The 26,208-nt window shown below is 45.5% G+C and overlaps 1 protein-coding gene across 1 annotated transcript; it reads left to right on the forward strand.

The window, feature by feature from the left end:
* Positions 1 to 23,257: 23,257 nt before the first annotated feature.
* On the forward strand, positions 23,258 to 25,895 carry LOC311246351 (uncharacterized protein). The gene is made up of 4 exons (XM_084336507.1): positions 23,258 to 23,484; positions 23,870 to 24,035; positions 24,221 to 24,336; positions 24,455 to 25,895. Exons 1-4 carry the CDS (start codon positions 23,335 to 23,337, stop codon positions 25,259 to 25,261), a joined length of 1,239 nt encoding a protein of 412 aa, XP_084192633.1. The 5' UTR covers positions 23,258 to 23,334; the 3' UTR covers positions 25,262 to 25,895.
* Positions 25,896 to 26,208: the final 313 nt, after the last annotated feature.

Consider the following 26,208-nt stretch of genomic DNA (forward strand, 5'->3'; position numbering starts at 1 on the left):
TTTTCGAGGGTAATCGAAGGCACCACCCACGTCTGCTTCGGATGAGCTCCGCGCTCTCCTCAAGGTCCTTTCGGGGCCCCCTCTTTCGGGACGAACCGTGAACACTGACGTCCTCTTGACGTTTCCATCGCCGCCCTCTGGGCCCGGCTTGTCACCGGCCGGCGAGCGTCTGCGGCGGTAGTTGAAGTTGTGGCGGTAGCGGCGCCGACGAGGCCCCTGGTCCTGGCCGGCCTCGCCCCCTTGACCTCTTTCCGACCTGTTCCCCTTGTTCTCCTCTCGGTCTCGCACCAGCCTGGGGCGGGGGAAACTCCTTGGTCGGAAGCCTCCGTAATAGTCCTGTCTCTTGGGTACAGCCTCCGGTTCTGACCGCATCGGGCTGCGCGGCCGGGCGCCAGCGCTTCTGTCGGAGCGGCCGCAGTGGTATCGAATCCTACAAATACTACGGCACGCTACCACACCTCCCCCCTCAGACCATGGTCTGGCGGTCGCCAGGTCGGACGACCCGCCTGCTGCTGTGTGGGTGGCGTCCTGTACTTGTGGGAGAGAAACCGCACCGCCCGATGCTTCCGTCGGGCGTGGTTCTCCCCTCGCGCGAGAGCACCCGCGGCCAATATGGCCCGGCTGTTGACAGGTGTAGCAGATCAGTCTCCCATCCTCGCTCCGGCGGGGTAGTCTGCGCGGGGTAGAGGGCCCGTCTCCCCTCCGTCGGCTTCCGGCGAAGCCTCTCGGGGTCGTGTCTCGCTCCTGTAGCGCGGCTATGTCCAGAGGTGGCTCGCATCTCTTCACGGTGACGCCGCGTATCATGCCCCTGCCGGCACCCCCTGTGGGAGGAAGGACCATCTCCTCTTCGGACCAGTCTATCGCCGCCATCATCAATTCGAAAAACGTCCGCCCCCCGTTCTCCTTTACGGACCTCTTCATTTCCCGTCGCAGCATCCCATCCTTCAGGCCTACCACAAACTGCTCCTGCAGCCGGGCGGCAGGATCCGCGACTCGTTGGGGTTCTCGGCCCTGTATGCGGCGCATCTGCTCTTGTAGATCGTAAGCAAACTCCCTCACGGTCTCGCCCTCTCTTTGTCGGCAGTCGAGGAACTCTCTCAGGCGGGCACTGACCGAGGTCTTATCTCCGTACGTCTCCTGCAGCACTCGGAACACGGCGTCCGGCTCCGGGGCGGTCCCTTCTAGCACGAAGCGCACCGTCCGTTTAGCCTCGCCTTTTAGATGCTGTTGTATGAACTCTGCCTGTTCGTCACCGGGCACTCTGCTGCTCCGGAAATGCGCTTTCATGTCCTGGATCCAGTCCTCCACCAGCGGCCCTCCTCTCTCTTTTCCCCCTCCGAACTCGCTGCACTTTCGGTCCCGTTGGACGTACACGGTAGAGGGGCCGGTGCGGGGTTCGCGGCCGTCCCGGTCGAGAGCGGCTTGGGTCTTTTCCAGGACCAGCGCCTGTCGGTCCAGGAGACCGGCGAGTGTGTGGGTTCTGTTCGTCAGGGCCTTCACCTGTGCGGTCAGTTCCTCCATGCGTTCGGCCTCCTCTTTCTTCACCTCGGTGTCCAGCGCCAGTAGTGCCGCCTGCCTCCGACACTCCGCCTGCAGGTCCTCTAACTCCGCCTCCCTCTCCTGCGCGTGGTAGGCCTCCCCTTTCTGTATCAAGGTGGCAGCGGCCTGGCCCTCTCGTAGCTCCTGTAGGGCCGCCTGAGTGCGGAGGGCCTGGTCAGTCAACTCCTTCATCGCTGCGGCTTGCTGCTTTAGCAGTGCCGCCTGAGTCTGACACTGCTCCTGCAGTTGCTCAAACTTCGCCGCCATCTCTTGCGCGGCGGCGGTCTCCTTCTTTGACATCGTGGGTCTCTCTACGGGTCTCGGTCAAGGGAGTAAGTTAGGATGTTGATCCTGTTCGTGACGCCAAATGTAGCAGGGTGGATTATCCCTGCTTCGTGGGAACGGTTGCTGGCAGTCAGGAGGTAGCTGGACACAGCAGAACTCTGTCTGGCTGCACCCTCGTCTTTGGGCCTGGGGCGTTGACTGGAGGCTGGTAGTGTGAGTGGATGGGGCCCGGGATTTACCAACCTGGTCTGGTACTCTGGTCTTCCTTCCCTGTCGCAGGGCGGTCAGCAGTACTCCCCAACACGCTCCCACTCCTCCCAGTCGCTCCTTAGACCCTCCCACACCTCGTGACTGAATTGTAATCAAATACTCTGAGTTCCCCCCCGCAAGCAGTACCCTCCCTCAATGACCCTAGAAACCTTCCACGGAAAAGGGGAGAGTTGGGTAGGAAGGGGTTAATGGGAAAATATTAATACACACACATTGTATCACGCTCAAAGAAAAGGAAATAAAACCAAAGTGTGGGCCCACAATTACCAAAACAAAAGCCCTATGCTAATGCCGGCATGTACTGTTTATGGGGTACCCCTATGCACTGTGGTTAGCAAACACCAGCTTCGCCCGTAGGCTGCAACACACTGTGTAATGTACGATAGGATCCTGGGCGCCGAAGCCCTAATGTTTACTCTACCAAAATGGCGGCCGCGCCGCTCCACCACCGTCCTGGTGGCAAGATGGCGTCGAACACTCGCGCCGCAGGTGCTAGCAGGCGGAGCTATAGCAGAGAGGCAGTGCTGGCTGAGCTGGTGCTGGGCGAACTCTGCTGGTGGTAAAGAACTCCCCGTGTCCTGCAGGCAGCCTGGAGCAGGTGTGCTGCTGCTCTCCGGTGCAGACAGCTGTTGACGCCCGGGCAGACTGCTTGGATGTCCCGTACGTCTCTGGCACGCAGACTATACCGTCACTGTAACTAGGTATAACACGAGCAATGCTACTGTGATCCTTAGCCGCACGCTACCTATACCGCTCACTGTAACTAGGTATAACTCGACTCTTAGTGCCTGGCTCTGCACTTATTGTTCATATCATACCACTGGTACTGCTAGGATATCGTATCCACTAGCCAGTACTTCCTATCACCCGTCACTGTTCCACGGGGCACTCCGGCATAACGTCAGCAACGGGGCTATCCCGAGCACCCCCGTTAGACGTGACTTCTCGTTGTCAAGTTCACTGCCGAAGAGAACGACTTCCGCTGGGCTCCTCCCTTTATCATCTCTCAGCTCTCTCCGCCACTCTCTGCCTCCTACTGCCCCCTGCTGGTCCCGCCCGCCAGTCACAAGGGGAGACGCACTGTAGAACATGAATCAATACTGTCATTCATAATCCGTATTCCAATGCTCCTTGGAGGGGACCTTTGTGTCATTGTTCGTGTGAATCAATGACACTAGCTAGAATGTCTTTGTGTACAAAAAGGGATATAAACACAGTCAGCAGTTCTGAATAATATACCATATTTTCCAGACTGCTACACTAGCATGACCTAGTTGGTATCTACTGATTCCTTGTGATCTCTAGTTTCATACAGTACATATATGCCTGCAAAAATATTGCTATCCTTTAGCTATAACATATTGAATCCCCAACCCCCCCCCCCCCCCCCAAATCAAAATCAAATTGCAACATTTTGCACGGTGGTGTAGTGGTTAACACTGTCGCCTCACAGCAAGAAGGTCCAGGGTTCGATTCCCGCTTGGGGACCAGGTTTTCCCGATGCCAGGTACCCAGCTGGGGGATGTCCCAGGCCATTCTGTGTGGAGTTTGCATATTCTCCCCGTGCTCGCAAGGGTCCCCCCCGATAAGAGAAACCCAATGGAAAAACATGCACAACAGATCGCTGACGCTGTCACGTCCCTGACGAAGACGGGCAGGAACACTTGGATTGGTCCCCGGGCGCGGTACCTTGCCGACGCCCTGTCTGCTCCCGCAGCCCTTAGGGGGAAGGACGACGGGATGGGTTAAGACAGTGCTTCTCAAACTTTTTCTGTCAGGCCCCCCTTTGGCGGACCAAAATATTTTGGGCCCCCCTCCCCCCTCGCCCCAACAAAATAGTCATGAAATGGGCCATGTTTAAATTTATTGAAATAACACCAATATCGTGACCTTTCAAATTGGCCCTATATTTTGTTTTCAGAGCTGTCATGGATGAAAAGCCAGCTTCACACAGATACTGTATGTGGTGCTGAATGGTATCAACACCTTAACTGCTGCATCATGAGATACTTGGTGGGCCATGATATGAGATACTTGGTACTCAGCACCACACTCTGAAACTAGCTCTCTAGTGCCCCTTTTCCACTGCATGGTACCTACTCGACTCTACTCTACTCTACTCTACTCGGCATTTTCGGTTTTCCATTGCCAAAATACCTGGAACCGGGTACTTTTTGGGTTCTTTTTTAGTCCCTGCTCTGTCGAGGTTCCAAGCTAGTAGAACTGGTACAAAAAAAGTTACCTGAAACACTGCAGACCACTGATTGGTCAGAAGAGAGAAGCGTCATACGTTGGAGCGTCTGCACAAAAACAGAAAGCCGCCATCTTTATTGCCTCGCATAGGATTTATTATTTGTTTGCAGCAGGAACAAGTGCAATAAACAAAAGATACAGTCACTGTGTATTCTGCCTCATTTATTGATGACACACAATTTACCACAGAGCGGAGAGTTTACTCTCACAAAAATATCGCTGATTTGTTAAGCTTGTTGTTAGCTTAAGGTGCTAATGTGCTTGCGTTTTAACATGGCTAGTGTACATAGCGTGATCAATATAACTCGCTATTGATTGTTTGTACTAGTAACTAGTAGAATAGACACAACGTGAGGTAATCACCATCCATTTTAAACCGGTTATTACCTAATGCTAACATTAGCAGATAGACACGAGAGGTAACGTTAAAGCTTGTTGTTAGCTTAGGTGCTAATGTGCTAACGTTAAAGTTTGTAGAATAGACACAATGAGAGGTAATGTTAACGTTAGCAGAATAGACACGAGAGGTAACGTTAGCAGAATAGACACAACGAGAGTCTGGTTAATGTTGTTATTGATTGATTGATTCAAAACTGTGTTTTACTCTGGCTTGCTCCAAGCCCTCACGGACATAGCTATGCTGGAGCTCTCATGCTGTACACCAGCGGCCCCGTCTCCCCACACGGAGACAAACAGTACTACCTGCAGTGGAAAACGAACGAAGTACCAGGTACCTAAAGCGAGTAGAGTAGAGTATGGTAGAGTCGAGTAGGTACTATGCAATGGAAAAGAGGCATAGGTGGTATCACGTATCAGATGAGATTTCAAAGAGTTCTTCCAAGAGTTTGGATGGAGATGTGTCAGGAATGTTGTCTGTAAAGTTTTTTTTTTATCCAGAGTAACTTGGTGATCCTTTTCTGTGTTTTATTAAATAATGATTTTCAGATTTTGAGAAATGGTATTTTCATGGAGAACAGTGCAGCTGCAACAGATAGCACTTTAGTGATAATTTTCTGTAATCCAAAAAAAAGAAAGAAAAAAACGTTTTTTTTTTTTTTTAATAAATCTTAAGGCCCCCCCTGTCATGCCTCTGCGCCCCCCACTTTGAGAAACACTGGGTTAAGAGCAGAGCTCAATCGCATCGTTGACCCTGAGAAAGACAATTGCATGTGTGTGTGTGTGTATTCCTATGTGTGTGTGCCGCCCATTGCATGGCGTTGTGTCGTTGCATGCCGAATAAAGACCTCTCTAAAGAGGTCCTGCATTATTATCATTATTATTGGAGTAAGATCTATGCATGCAGATTCTGTGTTCCATCTGGTACTGCTATTTTTGCTTTAAAATGCTAAATAATTTCAATATCAGACAGATATTTTTGACCACAATCCCATATATTGGTCAACCCCTACCTAAAACATATCTGAACCAAGTGAGATTATAAGCAAACCTGTTTTTGGTATTTTTACCATACTGTAGGTCTGTTGGTTGGTTGGTCAGTTCGTCGTCGGTTGGTCCAAAAGGATCTCCCCACCCTGTGTGTGTGTGTGTTAAACAGAACGTATTCGTAACATTGAGAGCTGAAAATGTAATTCCCATTGGGTGTCTAGGGTTGAGGCGGGAATTATGGGACCTGGACGCCTGATTGCTTTTACCAACGTGTTCGTGTTTCCGCGTCTTTGATTGGCCAGGTCATGTGACATGTACGCCCAATCGTGGGACCGCAAGTTTCTACACTGGTTAAGCTTAGGCGCTCTTTCGAAGTTGGTTAAGGTTAGAGTTTGTCTTAGAGCATGGCGATAGAACACCTGCCCTGATTCCAAACTCTAACCTTAACCAACTGCGAAAGAGTCGCCTAAGCTTAACCAGTGATAAACTAGGCGTTAGGTAGTTTGCAGGCTGTTCGACCCGAAAATAGGCGCAGAACTTGCCGTCCCACGATTGGCGCACATGTCACATGACCTGGCCAATCAGAGCGCAAAACAGGGAACCCGGAAACACGAACGCGTTGGTAAAAGCATAGACGCGACCTGGACGGCAGATAGGGGGGCGTTGAAACCAAAAAAAGGACTACCACTGATCTAGTAGCTGTGTTTGTTGCTTTGCATACTCCCCCAAAATGGTTTAGATTAGAATAGATTAAATGTATTATCATTGCACAAAATTAAGTTGGCATCTAACTAGAGTGCAAAGGGGCAGTCAAGTGCATTGCAGTATACAGTATAACATGTGAATAAATATATGTATACAGTATATTGTATATATGACAAAGCTACAGATGGAATTTGGTACACTTGCAGATATTGGTGTGCAAATGCATTACAACAAAATCACCCCAACCAAAATATAATTTACATTGTGATATTCCAATGATTTTGGACAGTACACTATCTATAAAGACAACTGTCTGCCTAATCTGGAAACCAGAGCATCACGCAGCACCCGCCCCCCCCCCCCCCACCCCCACCCACCCAACCCCCTCCAATGTACAGTTTCTTCCCCTTCGGATGTATATTTTTTTCTTTTTCTTACACAGTACTGTATATTTGTATGTCTTGTATGTCATAAATGTCTTGATGAATTGAAAATGGAGGACCCTTATAACAGTATGGTTTCCGTAAAAAAATCTCCACAGAACATGCATTGCTACAGCTCATCAATAACATCTCCTCAGCACTTGATGACAAAAAAATGGCTATTTGTGTCTTTCTAGATCTGAGCAAAGCTTTTGATACTGTCAACCACAACATTCTCATTTCTAAACTCAACAGATATGGTGTTCAGGATATTGCCCTCAAATGGTTTACTAACTACTTAAACAACAGAGAGCAGTTTGTGTCATTCAATGGATGCTCATCTGTTAATTCAAGGATCCTCTTCGGGGTTCCACAGGGTTCCATTCTGGGCCCTTTATTAATTTTAATTTACATTAATGATTTGGCTATGTCTTGTAATACCCTACTTCCATGTCATGACCAAAGGAATACACAAACAGCCCGAATACACCCGGACCATTCACCAAATACAATTACCAAACATGAAACATCCCTGTGCGCACAAGCATGTGAACCTCCAGGTTCCAGCAGCAGCCGGGACCCACGGCCCCAACCGAACCCCCCCAGACCTCCCCCAGAGCCGAACACAAGTCTCCTGCATGTGCCCTGACGGACCCCAGTCAGTCCCCACCACTGAACTCCCCCAACTCACCGACACCCCAGGGACTCCCTGCATGAAGAACCCACCACAACCCCCACAGCACCCCAAAGGTCCCAGTGCCATCCCAGACCATCCACAATGCCACATGTCCCCCCATCCAACCACCACCATGTCCATCTGCCCGAACATCCAGAATTGTCGCCCCGCGGAACAACCCCCCGGCACGGCCACAGGCCATGGAGCACATGACCCGCCACTCCTCTGCAGAATCCGAAAGCGAAAACATAGAACCCACTGATCTCCCTGCAATGGTAAGGCCACCAGGACCAAAGGCAACCAAGCAGCCCACAGAAACGACACCCCCACCACTCCGCACAATGGTGGACGACAACCTGAACAACACACCACCTCAAAATGTTCCCTTTTTGCCAAAAGAAAAGTGGTGGTGGTGGTGGTAGTGATAGTGATGGTGGTAGTGGTGGTGGTGGGTGAGTAAGAAGGCGGTGGGGGTTATTAACACATGTGTCCAGCAGTACAAGGAAATCTAGTTCAGGTTATTTGCTATTTTAAGACGTTTGCCAACAACATGAGTAAATACAAAATATTAACATTTCAAGGGATGTTATCATCTGTCCACCATTTCCTGCTGAACTCGGAGGAGGTGCTACAATCCTCTGACCCGTATATTTCACCATTAACAATAATGTAGGTTTTTAGATGGACGTATCGATCGTGGCTGTTGTAATGCGACAGTTGGAAATGGAATGGGGAGTTTCCTGCAGCTTAATAGGTTGCAGGCAGCGCATCACAAATTGCATACTTGATATCTTAAATATCTGCTTTTATCGCGCCTAAAGTAACTCTGTGTGCTATTTTCGGTTTGACAGCTATAATCAAAATGTATCTCTATACACAGGGAGCCAGCTGAATCAGACATGACAAATGCGGGGCAGAGAGTGCAGGTGATTGATACTCTCTTGAATCCATCTTGATCAAGCTGTATTGACACTGGACTTCTATTAAGATTGTTTTAACGGGATACAACAAAGACAGCAGTTCATCTGATATAAGCCTGATATTCAGCCTGTACTAAGCATTTATAAGTACAAAAAGTATGGAATTGTACTAGCTATTGATTTTCATTAAAATATATATATTTTTACGAGGCTCGTTTGCGCTGTGGATTTATGGGAAGACTTATGGTGGTGGGAGAAGCCTTGCCTGTGGGTTCAATTATTTCAGAAAATTAAGCCAATGATATCATATACTATATGTAATGTATGGCACTTTATTAGACTATGTTTTCTCACTCCTCTCTGATATCATGCTCTGAATATGAAACACTTGAGCAAATGTGTTTGATGTCACACTCAGAATATGAATAAGCGCTTGAGCAAAAATGTCATTTAATTCTTCATTTCTATATACTGCATTTCAACATGACAGTAATTATCTAGTTCATCAGCACCCATAAGCCAGCATTTTGGCAGTGCAGTTTGATATTGGAGTCTTTTTTTTCCAAATACAGAGGAATCCTGACAGATTTATTTTGCATACAGTAAGTGCTAGGCCTGCCACGATAACACATTTTGCTGGGCGATTAATTGCCCCCGAAAATATCGCGATAAGCGATATTATTGCGACCGGTTAGAGATTTTTTTTTTGAAATTTATTTCCCCAAACTTTTATTTTGAAGCCCACCGCTCCGTCTTTTCCGGTGTTTAGACTTTTATTTTGAAGCCCACCGACCGGACCGGAAGTATTTTGTGATTATCCTAAGCCGAAACTATGAGCCGACAACTTGGGCTAATGATATGATGTTTTTGAGCTAATGATAAAACAAATTGTTGGTGAACAACTAACTTTAGGTTAGTTTTAACGTTAGCTACTAACGTTAGATGCAGCTACTACAGGCAATCAACGATGAGGAGGAAGCGTCAAAGCAGTATATAATATAATAGCTGTGGTGCGTAAGCACTGCAGCACGACTCGAAACTACCGGAGTGTTATAATAAATTAATTCATGTTTAACTTGTCCCCGTGTCCAGTCCTTTGACTAGCCCCACCCGTTAATTGTAAACAATGATGCATGTAATTGTATTAACGTTATTCTGTGTTGTACTTGTAGCTATGCTATATGTTGTATTTCGTTTGTAGCTAATGTTGTTAGCATTGAATGAGCATCAACGAACGCTAGATCTTTAATCTTTATTTAGCAGTCCAGTTTCTCCGGGCAGTAGCGAGTAACTACTTGGGTCTAAAAATAGCTAACGTTACACTACAAATAATGCTACTTGGTTAAAAGGAGCAACACTATTGAGAAATGTCTATGTGGCGTTGCCCCACGGAGCTCCCGTGCTGTATTCTAGTAACGTCAGCGGCCCGCCTCCCAACACGGACAGTGACTGAGGGGCACTGGTTCCGCCTCATTAAAACAAACGCGCAAATAGCAATTAATCGCGCCCGTCAAAATCATTGCATTCATTTTAATTATCGCAGCAATTAATCGATTTATTGCTTATCGCGGCAGGCCTAGTAAGTGCCATAGAAATAATCAAAACAGATACCAACGCATTTACAGATTCCGAATGTCTTTGAAGTAACAACTCGTTCGAACCTTTAAATGTTAATTAAGAACACATACAACCAGTAACACACGTAGGACAACTACAGTAACATAAAAAAAACACAGCAGTTATTACTAGAAAAACATGTTTTACAATGTAATTTACCCTGTATCTGCTCTCCCATCACTGCTTCCTGCAATGAGTTCCCCCTTAAAGACACCCACACAGCATGGAGCCATCTGTTTGCCCGGTCCTGGTAACCACAGTGACACGTACACTGGTGCTCTACCCAAGATGTGACCCCTCGGCATTCACCCAATCACCTAGGCACGGTGTGTCTCAACAACTCGTAATAGGAGCCACACTTTCCCTGCTGTGGTGTCACCCCATAATGTACTCCCTTCACCGCGGGGTTAATGGGAATGAATATTAATAACTCCATTAATACCTCGCCGGTCGGCCTCTGTTTGAGCGCGATACCCTTAAGAGCTCCTGTACCAGGTCTGTGGCAGCAGCGCCACATGGTTGTGCAAACTCAACCTGGTGTCACCAACAATAGTACCTCACACTCAACCTGGTCCCACCAACAATAGTACCTCACACTCAACCTGGTCCCACCAACAATAGTACATCACACTCAACCTGGTCCCACCAACAATAGTACCTCACACTCAACCTGGTCCCACCATAGTACCTCACTCTCAATCTGGTTTCACCACACAATAGTACCTCACACTCAACCTGGTCGCACCAACAATACTACCTCACACTCAACCTGGTCCCACCAACAATAGTACCTCACACTCAACCTTGTCCCACCAACAATAGTACCTCACACTCAACCTGGTCCCACCAACAATAGTACCTCACACTCAACCTGGTCCCACCAACAATAGTACCTCACACTCAACCTGGTCCCACCAACAATATTACCTCACACTCAACCTGGTGTCACCAACAATAGTACCTCACACTCAACCTGGTCCCACCAACAATAGTACCTCACACTCAACTTGGTCCCACCAACAATAGTACCTCACTCTCAACCTGGTGTCACCAACAATAGTACCTCACACTCAACCTGGTGTCACCAACAATAGTACCTCACACGCAACCTGGTGTCACCAACAATAGTACCTCACACTCAACCTGGTCCCACCAACAATAGTACCTCACACTCAACCTGGTCCCACCAACAATAGTACATCACACTCAACCTGGTCCCACCAACAATAGTACCTCACACTCAGGGGAGGAAACTAACTTTTTGGCTTACCAGCCAACTGGCGAGTATCTGATTTTTTTTACCAGACAAACTGATTTTTTACCAGCCCAAAAAAATCGCTAATTGTGATAATTACTTCTTTGTATGTCTTTGTCTAAATTGATTTTCAATCATAGTAAAAATCACACCGTGTCTCTACTCTTTAAAATATTTATTAGCATAAAACATTAATAACAGTCTCTACTCTTCACAATATTAGCATACAACATGTATTAATCACACTGTCTCTACTCTTCAAAATATTAGGATATCACATATTAACATGAAAGAGGGAACTATTCTGGACTGGGTTGGGCTGAACTAGGCAGTGAAAGATGCTGGGCTGGACTGGACTAGGTTGGACTGGTCTAGGTTGGACTGAGTTGGGCAGTGAAAGAACCAAGCATTTCACTGTAATGTAATAGCTAAATAAAACAACTTGACTTGTTACATTTGCACTCTGGTTGGATGCCAAATGTATTCTGGTTGTACTGTACTTGTGCTGTAAGATGACAATACATTGGAACCGAATCGACAACGCTAGGGGTTCAGCAGGTGTATTCTGAATGCCAAGTATGACAACATCACCGTTGTGAAGGGCATATGGGCGAGTGGTGATATGGGGGGAAACCCGGTAATAATAAAATGTCACTCGGCTGCATTTAAGCAAAGCCGCTCAGTATAGTCCACTATGTTGAACGCGCGTTATGGTAGCTTGTTACATGCTAGGTAGCTAGCCGGCTAATGCTGGTGCCTGGTTGACTTGTCATTCTCATCCGACTCGAAGGAGACGCGTCGCATGCTATTGTTCGCCCCCATGTCAGACCGCACTGATAGCCGAAAGCGACGACACTACATGTAATTATTTTCATCCACTGATGTGTTTTTGTCTAAGTTTGTCTACGTTGTCAAGCCGGTGGCAGGAGTCTGTAGGTCCGCGCGCAGTGATCTGTCCACTTCCCCTAGATGGGCGGCATCTTCTAGAAAATGAGTGTTCATTGGAGGAGCTTAGAGCGCATCTGTACAACGATGATGTTCATTGGTTATGGTTGGATTGAGGCGCAAATGGGAGGAATCAAGGGGGGAGTCAGAGTTCGGCTTGTGCCAGTGAGCGAATCAGCAGATTGCAGAATGATTTTTTTGTTTGTTTTGTAATTACAAGTACTCGCCAGACTGGCGAGTGCTCTTCATGAATTACTCGCCAAACGTAAAAAATACTCGCATTTGGCGAGTAAAGTGGCCTAATTTCCTCCCCTGCTCACACTCAACCTGGTCCCACCAACAATAGTACCTCACTCTCAATCTGGTTTCACCACACAATAGTACCTCACACTCAACCTGGTGTCACCAACAATAGTACCTCACACTCAACCTGGTGTCACCAACAATAGTACATCACACTCAACCTGGTCCCACCAACAATAGTACCTCACACTCAACCTGGTGTCACCAACAATATTACCTCACACTCAACCTGGTGTCACCAACAATAGTACCTCACACTCAACCTGGTCCCACCAACAATAGTACCTCACACTCAACTTGGTCCCACCAACAATAGTACCTCACACTCAACCTGGTCCCACCAACAATAGTACCTCACACTCAACTTGGTCCCACCAACAATAGTACCTCACTCTCAACCTGGTGTCACCAACAATAGTACCTCACACTCAACCTGGTCCCACCAACAATAGTACCTCACACTCAACCTGGTCCCACCAACAATAGTACCTCACACGCAACCTGGTCCCACCAACAATAGTACCTCACACTCAACCTGGTCCCACCAACAATAGTACCTCACACTCAACCTGGTCCCACCAACAATAGTACCTCACACTCAACCTGGTGTCACCAACAATAGTACCTCACACTCAACCTGGTGTCACCAACAATAGTACCTCACACTCAACCTGGTCCCACCAACAATAGTACCTCACACTCAACCTGGTGTCACCAACAATATTACCTCACACTCAACCTGGTGTCACCAACAATAGTACCTCACACTCAACCTGACCCTGTTTCCACCAACAACAACACCGCACACTCAACCTGACCCTGCTCCCACCAACAACAACACCGCACACTCAACCTGACCCTGCTCCCACCAACAACAGCACCTCACTACACGGAGCTGTGATCGGCGCCGCATTTACATGGCAAGAGATGAAATCTGAAATGTCAATCATAACTGATTCTGCCCACATACAATCTCGACACTGTTAGTTTCTGTTACTACTGTACATTAAACATCACTGGGGGGAAAACGAACCCTTGAACACATAACACGAGTCAAAATGACCTGGCAATGAAATGTTATTTCCTTGATATTCCATGATTCTTCAAAAAAAGAATTTGTGACCCCTACAAATGTAAATCTTTTAAACCTTTTGAGAAAGTGATGATTTTGTATCACTACCCCTAGTTTCCATAACATGGATAAAAATGGCCTATATTAATTTCCCATGGACATTTTAGCAGGACCTTTCATGACAGTACATGTTTTGATTAGAAACTTAAAAATGGGCACATCTCAATGCAGTACAATTGCCTCAAAACTATTTGTGGAGCCTCTAGTGCCACCTGTACAGCATGTTCACCTGGAGGTTGAATTTAACATTTGAAAGCAGCACCTATGGGCGGCGTATGAGTATCTTTTCACCAAATATGTCACATTGAAGTAGAATAGTATAACATGTATCGGCAACTCAAATGTCACATATGGCAGTGGCGGCCGGCCCATAGGGGGCGCTGGGGCGCCGCCCCCCCCCCTGGTAAAGAGAGCAGGAGAAGAACATTTTTTTATTTTTATTTTTATTTTAGACCCCTAAAAATAAACTAAACATGTTTAAAATGAATAATATTTACTCATTCTAAGTATGTTTGTGTTTCAAATGCACAATAACGTTAATATATCAAATATAAATAATTGTTTTGTGATTCACATGACGTCACTGTCTCTCCTGATATAGAGATACCTCTAAAGCTGGGCGCATAGACGTAGCGCGCACACTGTGCACGTCACTGTATCATCGCAGCCAATTAAATAGGTCAAGCAAATACATTTCGCCTATCAGTGCGTTCAAATATGATGTAATCGGGGCGCGTTTTTCTAGCGCTCCAAGCAAGCAGGGTCACTGCTGTGTTGTCACTCCCTCCACACAGAACGGAGAGTTTGCTAGCTTACTAGTAGCTACCATGGATCATGGAGGCAGAACATTCCAACGTCGAAAATGCAGGTAAATCCCTCAAAACAATACCTTTTGAGAGATGAACACTGGAGTGAAAGAGTTTCGACCTCATCAGCCTGATATCTCAATTCAGAAACAATCAACAGACAGAGGAAGACAATATACTCTGTCGTTTTCTAGCTGGTGGTAAGAAGTGTTGGCTACTTGGCTAACAAGAAGCTATATGCTAGCTGGATGCAGTCATGTAAATGCCGTATGTTGCTTTCCATTCCTGCTTTTTAAAACGACGGGGACAGATGCAACATGCCCATGGACTGTTACTGGAGTTTCTTTTTGAGTGGATTAAAAAAAAAAAAAAAAAAAGTGGATTATGGCTTGTGGACAGCTGAATAGCTCGCCCCCTTCAACTCTTGTGATGGTAAGTCTATATTTAATTTACGCAAGCTAGCCTTGGCTCTTTTAACAATATGCAAAATATGCTGTACTCATACTGAAGTTATTCTTGGTATATACTGTATACTAGGTGATCCTTTGCAGTTCCTTCTAATTTGTGTAAGGTTAGTGCCTGGGATTCCACGTCATGCTGTGTATGTGTGTGAGAGAGAGAGAAAGAGAGAGATAGAGGGGGATACTAATTATTTTCGCCACGGGGGGGGGGGCATAACCCACGGGACAATATATTGGTAACTTGTTTCAAATGACAAGATATACCTCTGTGATTATTATTGTACGGATCTGAATACAGGCGTGCGCGTGGGAGCATGCACAAATATATTACAGTGATAATATGCTGCTCCGGAGAGAGAGAGAGAGAGAGAGAGCGAGAGAGAGCGAGCGAGAGAGAGAGAGAGAGAGAGAGAGAGAGAGAGAGAGAGAGAGAGAGAGAGAGAGAGAGAGAGAGAGAGAGAGAGATATTTGAGATCTGGGCGTGCATGTTTGTGTAGGCGCTATTGGAAACGTGGCTGCATTGACTGTGATCATATATTGATTGATGGTAATGGTGATAGTTGTACCCTACCTACTTAAATATTCGTACCTTGTGGTTTCGCCGAAGCTCTGACGTGCACAGTAGGCTACTCAGTGTGTGGTTTCGCCAATGCGTGCACGCGTGTGTTTGTGTGTGTGTGTGTGTGACATTGTGATACCTCTGTACATGTTTGCAAAATGTTTGGTATAGCGCCCCCCCCTGGAGAATAATTCACCAGCCGCCACTGACATATGGGCCATATAATATGTAACAGATTACAGCCAGACATGTTTGGAGCCTGTGTCTCCATCTATAAGCACATGTAGCCTTACAAAATACAAACATTTACAGTAGATATAGCCTACTGTGTGTGTGTATGTGTGTGTGTGTGTGTGTGTGTGTGTGTGTGTGTGTGTGTGTGTGTGTGTGTGTGTGTGTGTGTGTGTGTGTGTGTGTGTGTGTGTGTGTGTGTGCGCTAGGCTAAGATTCCTATTGGACAAAATCCAACTGAATCCAACAAGACAGACAACTGTCTGACCAGTGGTCAAACTGGAAACATTCCAGTCACAAGCCCAGAGCCCTACCCATGTAGCCACTCTGCGGAACAGAGCCCTACCCATGTAGCCACTCTGCGGGACAGAGCCCTACCCATGTAGCCACTCTGCGGGACAGAGCCCTACCCATGTAGCCACTCTGCGGGACAGAGCCCTACCCATGTAGCCACTCTGCGGGACAGAGCCCTACCCATGTAGCCACTCTGCGGGACAGAGCCCTACCCATGTACCCACTCTGCGGGACAGAGCCCTACCCATGTAGCCACTCTGCGGGACAGAGCCCTACCCATGTAGCCACTCTGTGGGACAGAGCCCTACCCATGTAGCCACTCTGCGGGACAGAGCCCTACCCATGTAGCCACTCTGCGGGACAGAGCCCTACCCATGTACCCACTCTGCGGGACAGAGCCCTACCCATGTAGCCACTCTGCGGGACAGAGCCCTACCCATGTAGCCACTCTGCGGGACAGAGCCCTACCCATGTAGCCACTCTGCGGAACAGAGCCCTACCCATGTAGCCACTCTGCGGAACAGAGCCCTACCCATGTAGCCACTCTGCGGGACAGAGTCCTACCCATGTAGCCACTCTGCGGGACAGAGCCCTACCCATGTAGCCACTCTGCGTGACAGAGCCCTACCCATGTTGCCACTCTGCGGGACAGAGCCCTACCCATGTAACCACTCCTGTTGTTGTTAGGGGTGCCAATAGTTTTTTGCAATAATGTAGACATATACAGTACCAGTGAACCTAATATGGTAAGACAAAATTAATACAAACCAATTGACTGAATTAGAATTTTGTTGTATTTTGCCGCAAATAACAACCTGAAAAAGGAGGGTTGTTTTATATTTGCGGTCTAGAGAACCGTGACTCTGTAGCAATATTCAGCCCCTTTCCCTAAACCTTCATCGCTTGTACAGTAACCACTGTGTCCTTTCCATGGAATCATAAAGCTACTGTAACTTATTATGATTGCTATTGATAATGGTAGATAACATTAACATACCTGCTATTATAAGTGGCTAGAGTGACCTAGTGTGGACTAGCTGCTTAGGTGCTGATTTGGATTTCGGACATCATAATAATAATAATAATAATAATAATAATAATATTAATAATAATAATAATAATAATAATAATAATAATAATAATAATAATAATAATAATAATAATAATAATAATAATAATAATAATAATAATAAAAATAATAATAATAATAATAATAATAATAATAATAATAATAATAATAATAATAATAATAATAATAATAATAATAATAATTGTATTTGTAGTGCACTTTTCATTCACTAGGATCCCAAAGTGCTACAGGGTTAAAACATAGTTAAACAAAATTTGTATTAATAATAATGAAATAAAATACAGTGTAGGAAGTGGGAAATCACGACCAGAGAGAGTTGAGTTTATTTGACCACACATCAGTGTGCACGTGTCTGCATCATTTATTAGCATAGTGTGCATAAGTCAACAAACCAAGCAAAGAGTTAATATGGCCGCTCTAGCTACCCACAATGCCCGGTGTCCTTAAAGTGACAGTGTAGGTGGATTATGTCCAGTCCATGTAAGTGTCCATGTAAGTGCCCACTACAACAGAATAAAAAAATTAAATAAGATATAGTTAAAAACATAGTATAAACAGAAAATTAAAAACAATCGCACAAGAAAAAATTTTATCACAAGAAATAGCTAGCAATCAAAGGCCTTTTGAAATAAGGTTTTCAGGCCTGCTTTAAAAGAGTCCAGGCTCTGTGGTGCCCTCGGCTGGATGGGGAGGCTGTTCCACAGGCGTGGTGCAGCCGAGTAGAAGGCTTGGTCCCCCATGGTGTAGAGCCTGGTACTGGGGACCCAAAGGAGCAGGCTACCTGCAGATCTGAGGGTACGGGTGGAGGATTGTGGAGTGATGAGTTCCTGTAGTTGGGTGCGGGTCCGTTTATGCAGTTACAGGTGAGCAGCAGGATTTTGTAGTTGATCCGGGAAGAGACAGGGAGCCAATTTAGTGAGTGGAGGATGGGGGTTATGTGCTCATGTTTACGGACTCTCATCAGCATCCTGGCAGCACTGTTTTGGATGTATTGTAGCTTTTGGATGCTCTTGCCAGGAATCCCGATGAAGAGTCTGTTACAGTAGTCTAGTCTTGAGGAGACAAAGGCATGGACAAGCTTCTCTGCGTCTGACAGGGTTAAAGTGGGGCGGAGTTTGGAGATATTTCTTAGGTGATAGAATGAGGTCTTGCACAGGTGTTTTATGTGGATGTTGAAGGTCAGGTGGGGGTCAAACCAAACCCCCAGATTTGTGACTGAGGGGGAGAGGGGGATGACCTGGCCATCAACGGTGAGATGGGATATGGGTGAAGACTGAACCTGGTGTGGGGTGCCAATGAGAAGTGCCTCGTTTTTCTTTGCTGTTTAGTTGGAGGAAGTTGCTGTTCATCCATGCCTTTATCTCCTCAAGACAGGTGGTGAGGCATGATAGAGCTGCAGATGGATTTGGGGCTGTTTTTATGTAGAGTTGTTGTGTGTCAGCGGCATAACAGTGGAAGGACATTCCATTCCTGCCGATGACACGACCGAGGGGGAGCATGTAGGTGATGAAGAGGATGGGACCAAGACATCTGATTATTTGCAGTGTTGATATAACTTTGGTTTCTTGCCCGGACTGCTACATTGATATGTGGAGCCCAGACTCTTGTTTGTTTGACTGCTACTGGTGTGCTTGCTAGCTAGAGATGCCTAGTTAGCTTGTCAGCCTAAGACCTGCTATGGTGGTGGTGTCTCCTCATGCCATCAATTCCAGTTCCCTCATCCGGCTGTGTGAACTGTCTGCGCCTGGAGGAGCAGCCTGCATTTTTACATACTGAGTTTGAACATAATATTAGCTAACCCCATATTAATTGAACCCAATGTTTGTATAGGTTGTTGTGGTGATGCGCTGCATCCTATTTTATAGGTTGTTTGTAAGACAACGTGTTACCAAAGTCTGTCTCTGATGTAATGATTAACATGATATCATTAATCTGGGACACTGGAAAGCAGATCAGGAGATGAATGCAAGGGCTAAGTGGCCTCCATGTTAATGGCAAACACATTATCACAGTGTGTCAACATGTAACATTGTACCAGTTTTGAATGAGTTTAATGTGCAAACAAAAACGCATTGGGACTTATCTTGAAAATTATGTAAATAGTTCATGATATGTGTTGGCTAGCATGTTTATCTTTTTTCCCCCTGACTACCAAGGCCTAGAAGAACAGATTTTTTAATTTGTATTTTGTCTGTATGGTCATATAACTGTTATACATTCATGTGACATCACTGCAGTATACTGTACATCTTCAGATAGCCCGGTTTGTCCTGAAAACAAAGATGTATATACCATGATTGTGCATTACAGTGTTGAGGTTATACATGCATTATTACACAATTACACCAGGCGAACCAAAAAATAGGAAGAAATGGCTTAGTCCCCAGAGGGCATGGCAGAAATCCATCAGTCTATTAAAAAAGTTATTTACCAAAAATAGGATTATCCCCGCCAACGATAGTTCATCCTTGATTTTACAAGAGCCTTAACGTCATTCCATTTCAGACAAATGCGCCTGCCTCCTGTGGAGTTTGGAAAATGATGCTCTGTCCATCATATGTAATGTGCAGCTTAGAAGGGAACAATAGGCTGAGTTGAATCCCACGGGCTCTGAGTTTATGTTTCACTGTATCATAAGCCTTCCTCTTGCGCTGCACATCCACCAAGAAGTCGGAAAAGAATCTCACATGGTGTGTAACATAACATGCATAACCTTTTCTTTAGCTCTACTGGTTTCATCACCCAGACTTAAGTTGTAATAAAACTCCATAGGTTTTAATCATACATACATAAGAACAAATTTATAGAGTACTGAAATATATTACTCAAATAGAAGTACTGTTACTTTAATAAACATACTTGTGACTCAGGTAGCACTCCAAAAACTACTTAAGTATTTACTTACTTTTCAATGACTGGACATTATAAAAGTGTTGTCCATACCCCCAGTAATTTACTTATTTCTCCTTCTGGCATGGTATTTGCAAATATTTTTATCAGTCACTAATGAGGATAACCACTCATACCAACACTTGTGTTAATTATGTTCAGAATGACTGTGTAAATGTAAAAGACATCTCTTTGCAGTACTCTTATGACAAAGAAATAGTAAATGTAATTAGTTACTTTCCACCTCTCCAAATTCACATTATGTTTCACTTTATGTTCTTTTTCATTTGTGTTACGCGTTCATATGTGTCATGGCCACTGAGTGGCCAATAGCAATAGGAATACATGGGACCCGCTGAGCTTTGTAATTTCATATCTAGGGATGCCCTGGACAGAACTAAAGGCGACCATATAATTCCATATTTAACTGTCACCCAGTACAGTATGTTGTGTGTGTTGACAGAGTCACATATGCAGCAATAACTGGTCATGACGACGTGGTCATATTTAGCCCGGCATGGTTTATTTCACATTGTTCATTGCACCACTTGACCTGCTCTCCGTGAGAGCTAGAGACAGAGAGATAGAAGGGGAGGGAACATTCCCTTATATCTATTACATGACGTCAGCCCCAATAGCTGTGTCTCATTACGCCTGTAGCGCCCTCTTGCTGTGGAACAGTTATAGTGCAGTTACATCATGCAAACATATCAATGCTTCACTTAACAGTGTGTTTGAAAGATGAGTGATCAGAGCTTGATATGAGTAAATCTTTTGGTAGATGGGTGATCAGAGCTTGATATGATTACTTTTTTGGTAGATGGGTGATCAGAGCTTGATATGATTACCTTTTTAGTAGATGGGTGATCAGAGCTTTATATGACTACCTTGTCGTCATCGTTATAATTGTATGTCCTGGTGTGTAATACAGTATAAGGAGACAGCCAGGAGAGGAAACATTTTGACAAATAAAATCCTTCTGCTGATTTAATCAGGTGTTTTTGTCTGCATTCCAAGGTGTCTGAACCAATGTTCTGGGATATCGCTCACAGTGAATTTTTGTCATCTTGCAATCTATACAAATATATTATCTGCAGACCTTTGCTAATCTCTCCTCCATATGAGAGGTAAATACGGAAAAGCGTTTGAGGGAGAAAGAGAGAGAGAGAGAGAGAGAGAGAGAGAGAGAGAGAGAGAGCGAGAGAGAACATGGCGGTCTGATTAAAACTGTCAAACTCTGTGTTGCAGATCAAATATAAATCAAAATTCCATAACTGCATTACCTATTTCTTGCCTTAAATGCTTTCAGAAACATGTTTTAGTGAGCCATTTAGGTAAAACAGGTACATACGCGGTACATGACGTCAGCCGCCACGGTCTCACGAAACTCCCTGACGGCGCCATCTATAGGCCGCAAACCAGTACTGCTGAGGTGTCGACACCATGGGAAAACAGTCCTCTTACTGTTTTCAGTAAGTTTAACTGTTTAACAGTTACTGTCCTCATGAGAGCCTATAGAAACACAGTTCTGCTGTATCAAATATATATGAAGGATGTCGCCATGCTGCCTGCATCCTAAAGAAAGAGTGCTTGCGGTGGTTCTTGTATGTAAGTAGTAGGAGGAGTAGGAGGCGAACGAGATGGACTCAGAATAAAATTAGGTAATAGGCTCTGTTGGAGAGGGTGTGAGTTAGGGGTGGACGGTATGGTCTCAAATTTATATCACGGTATAATTTGAAGCATAGACGTAACGGTATATATCACGGTATCAGTGTTTCCGTTAGAATAATTTTTTTTGCCTGATAGGCAGGCTATGTAAAGAATGACATCCTCAAGGCATGTAGATTTATAATATTTTAACTTAAAACTAGGCTACTTTTGCGTATACAGTCATTATATTCCAAATAAAATAAGTCCCGAGTCGAGACTCTGTGCTGCTCCCAACAATCCCAATAGTATGCAACTGCAGAGCTGCAGAGTAGGGGCGCTTTCAGGTCCGGTCACAGGCCCGCTCAACAGCGCCCCCCACCCAACGGCTGAATTGCCAATGGCTGAATTGGAGTATTGCACTGTGCAATACACAGTGCAATACTCCAATTCAGCCATTGGCAATTCAGCCGTTGGGTGGGGGGCGCTGTTGAGCGGGCCTGTGACCGGACCTGAAAGCGCCCCTACTCTGCGGCTCTGCAGCTGCATATGCTTCTCGCAAAATTCAGCATCCAGCTCGCGCTGCCCAGCCGTCAGAACACTACACACATATCATAATGTTCACAGCAAACTGTAGTTGATCACCAGGTATGTTTTATTAACGTAGAATAATTCATATAAGAAAAACGATAGGGAAATCTCTTACCTTTCTCCACTGGTTAAAAATGCCAGGAACTGAAATTGAAACTTGCTGTGCGCCGCGGTGATATGTGTTTATTATGAAATGACAATTGCGTGTTGACACGCCCACTGCGCGAAGCCTCCTAAATAACTTTTTCCAGTTTGCACATATCTATTATCTATGACTAATTCTATCTATTTTTAGGGGCAAATGCGGAATGAAATAGTCGCGCTGTGGTTATATGACGTCATTGCTATTTTAGAGCTGCTCTACCGGTTACAAGGTATAGTCAAAATCCATACCGTAGAGCAAATTCATACCGTTTATACCGTATACCGTTTATACCGTCCACCCCTAGTGTGAGTAGACATCCTGGGACGGGGTCCAGAATGATTGGGATCATGGGCGTGTCTAGGAGAGGACGGTTGAACGCGGAAGTGGACTAGGCCATGCTGAGGGCTATGCCTGTTTGTGATTGGTTGATTTTTTATGAGCATAATTCATTTCACGACTGTGTTGTTCCACTTCCATCTTGGTTTGAAGAAGCACTTGGTCGTATCCTTATTAAAAGTATCCTTCATTATTTGACTAACGATTTCTACATTTCTGTGTTTCACTTTGCCTATTCCTGCTTGGTTGCATCTTGTTAGATCAGTGGTTCTCAACTGGTCTAGCCTCGGGACCCAACATTTTCCTTATGCCCGCTCTTAACTGGGAGATATTTTGCATCTTATAAGTTCCTTGCAAGCCACACTGTGCGACACAAATTGAATAATCTTGGGTACGACCATCAATCTGATGCATGTACACTGTGCGATGAGAGTCGTAGGCTACGACGCAGACTACGTAGCGTCATAATAAAGCGTAGCATCATCATAAAGCGTTATCCTGTGTGTCATCAGTGTGCGTCAACCTGACGAGTTGTAAACAAGACGGTCGTGATACGAAGAAGAAGCAGACTGTGAACATGCCAATGTCCAGGAAGCGAACACTTGCCATAGTGGCTTTTATGTGCCTAGAGAGGCCGGCTATATTTAAAAAAAAGAGAAAGAGAACAAAGTCGTGGCTAGGGAAAAGAGGCCAACTGGGAATGCCAGTCCTGCAAATGGAACTTGAGGTAAGTAACGTTATTAACGTCAGCATGCTAACGCTACATGTGTCGTAGCCTCCTAATGAATGTTGAGCTTGTTATCACTGCTAGCTTGTGTTGTTCCCAATGCACTCATTAATGTCTGCCTGTTGTACTTCTAGATACTAACGTCAGCATGCTAACGCTACATGTGTCGTACCCTCCTAATGAATGTTGAGCTTGTTATCACTGCTAGCTTGTGTTGTTCCCAATGCACTCATTAATGTCTGCCTGTTGTACTTCTAGATACTAACGTCAGCATGCTAACGCTACATGTGTCGTACCCTCCTAATGAATGTTGAGCTTGTTTACCTCACTGCTAGCTTGTGTTGTTCTCAATGCACCCATTAAAGTCTGCCTGTTGTACTTCTAGACAGATGATCGAAGTGGATTCAGAAGTCTACTCCGCATGGATGTGGAACAGTTCGATCATCTGCTACAGCTGGTGGCTCCTTATATCTCCAAAGCAGACACCCAGATGAGGAGAGCGATCACTGCCAGAGAGAGACTGTCCATCACACTGCGATACTTAGCAACAGGTAATAATCAGGGGTTGTAGTGGAGGGTAAACCCAAGTGAACTCAGGCTACAGTGTATCCGCGGTGACCAGAATGTAACTATAGAATGTGTCAGTCTAATAGTTCTGATATGCTGCAGTTTGGCACATTTATTTGTCGACGCGCATACATAAATGATATTCTACAATCATTCTCCATGCTGACAGGAGAGTCGTTCACTTCCCTGAGCTTCCAGTACCGTATTGGACAGAGCACTGTTGGTGTGATTGTCAAGGAGACATGCAAGGTGTTGCACCAGGTCCTGAAGAAGGATCACCTGACGGTAAGATCCATTTAGAAGCAGCTAGAATGTAACATATGGGACAATCATACCTAGATCAGATAAATATTGATAGATTCATGTCACTGTTCTGATGCAGTCTGTCTGTCTGTTTGTGTAGACACCGACTACAGAGGCTGAGTGGAGAGCAGTGGCCAGTGGCTTCCAGGAGAATTGGCAATTCCCTCACTGTCTCGGAGCCATAGATGGAAAACACATCACCATCCGCCCACCAGGCAACAGTGGGAGCACCTTCAGGAACTACAAGTCTCGTTTCTCTGTGGTCCTGATGGCTGTTGTAGACGCCAATTATCGTTTCCTCTATGCGAATATTGGAACCCAGGGCAGAGTGTCTGATGGAGGTGTTTATGCCCACTGTGACCTGAAAAAGGCATTGGACAGCAACCAGTTAAATGTCCCGCCAGCCCAAAGTCTGCCAGGTACAGATGTAGTCACCCCTTTCATGTTCATTGCAGACGAGGCTTTTCCGCTCCACACACACCTGATGAAGCCATACCCCTTCAGACAGCTTGACCATGACCAGCGTGTCTACAACTACAGACTGTCAAGAGCGAGGCGTGTTGTAGAGAATGCGTTTGGCATACTTGCCAACAAATGGCGAGTCTTTCTCACCATCATTCCCCTAGAACCAGATACAGTGTCCCAGATAACCCTGGCTGCTCTCTCCCTGCACAACTACCTACGAGCCCAGGCCACAGACACCTACATCCCCCCTGCTCTGGTCGACACGGAGGATGAGGACCACCACATCATCCCTGGGAGCTGGCGCAGTGATGCCGCCCTGGCATCAGTGCCTGCTAGCAGGGATCGGAATGCCAACAGAACTGCAAAGGAGCAGCGCGACACACTGAAACAATACTTTGTCTCACCATCAGGTTCTGTGCATTGGCAGGAAGACATGTTGTAATGTCCTTTTGTACTTTTTTGGTTATAAAGATGGTGTTTGAACACTAGGCCTATACACCATAGCCTAACTGTTGGGCCTAAAATCATTATACATGTCCTAAAAGAAAATAACATATGCCTAGGCCTACTTGTAGGGCCTATCGAGTTCAAATGTAGGCCTACATGTTAAGCTACGTAAATATCCACACGTTAAATACGATAACCATATAGGTAGGCCTACAGGCTAACCTTGTTATTCTGTTTTATTTAAAGGCACATAGGGACATGCATGACATATATAGTACTGTTACATTTGTGACATATACGATATGCAAATATACACTGTTGATGATATGATATAATGTTAATAGACTAGTGTCTCATTCTCCGTTGCTACTTTACTGTTTGTTGGATACCATTCCCCCACATAGAGACGAATGTTGGTTTTTGCCTCTACACTATATATAATATAATAATTATCTCCTATCAGGTTGGTTCTGTCCACCTGTCTCTCTGTCGGCAGCTAACCTCACAAACTACAGGGCAGTTTTATGACAAGCATATAAGTTAATTAATTTCCATCATTGTCCATTGAAATGCATATTCAGTATGAAGTTACAGCTTTTGATTCAGGGCTGACCAGACGTGTGCACCAATCAAGGGGGGGGGGGGGGGGGGTCACCTCATCGCCCAGCCGAAGGGCATTGTCTCCGATTAGTACAACGTTGGGGAGAATTAAGAGGGGAGAATGCAAGGGAACAAACAACACACATAGAGTTAGAGTAAACAAAAACAACAGCTCACCAACAACAGGGACAGTGGTCACTAGCTTACTTGTAGATTTACTTGGATGGAAGTAAGACTGCTGGACCTTGACCCTGAAGTTCTACAAAATTGAAATATCAATCTAACACGGGTCATTGATAACCCCGATACAAGTGGTAATTAATCATTTTCTTTGTCTTTATT

This window comes from Notolepis coatsorum (genome assembly GCF_963971535.1).
Source record: "Notolepis coatsorum genome assembly, chromosome: 19".
Lineage (NCBI taxonomy): Eukaryota > Metazoa > Chordata > Actinopteri > Aulopiformes > Paralepididae > Notolepis > Notolepis coatsorum.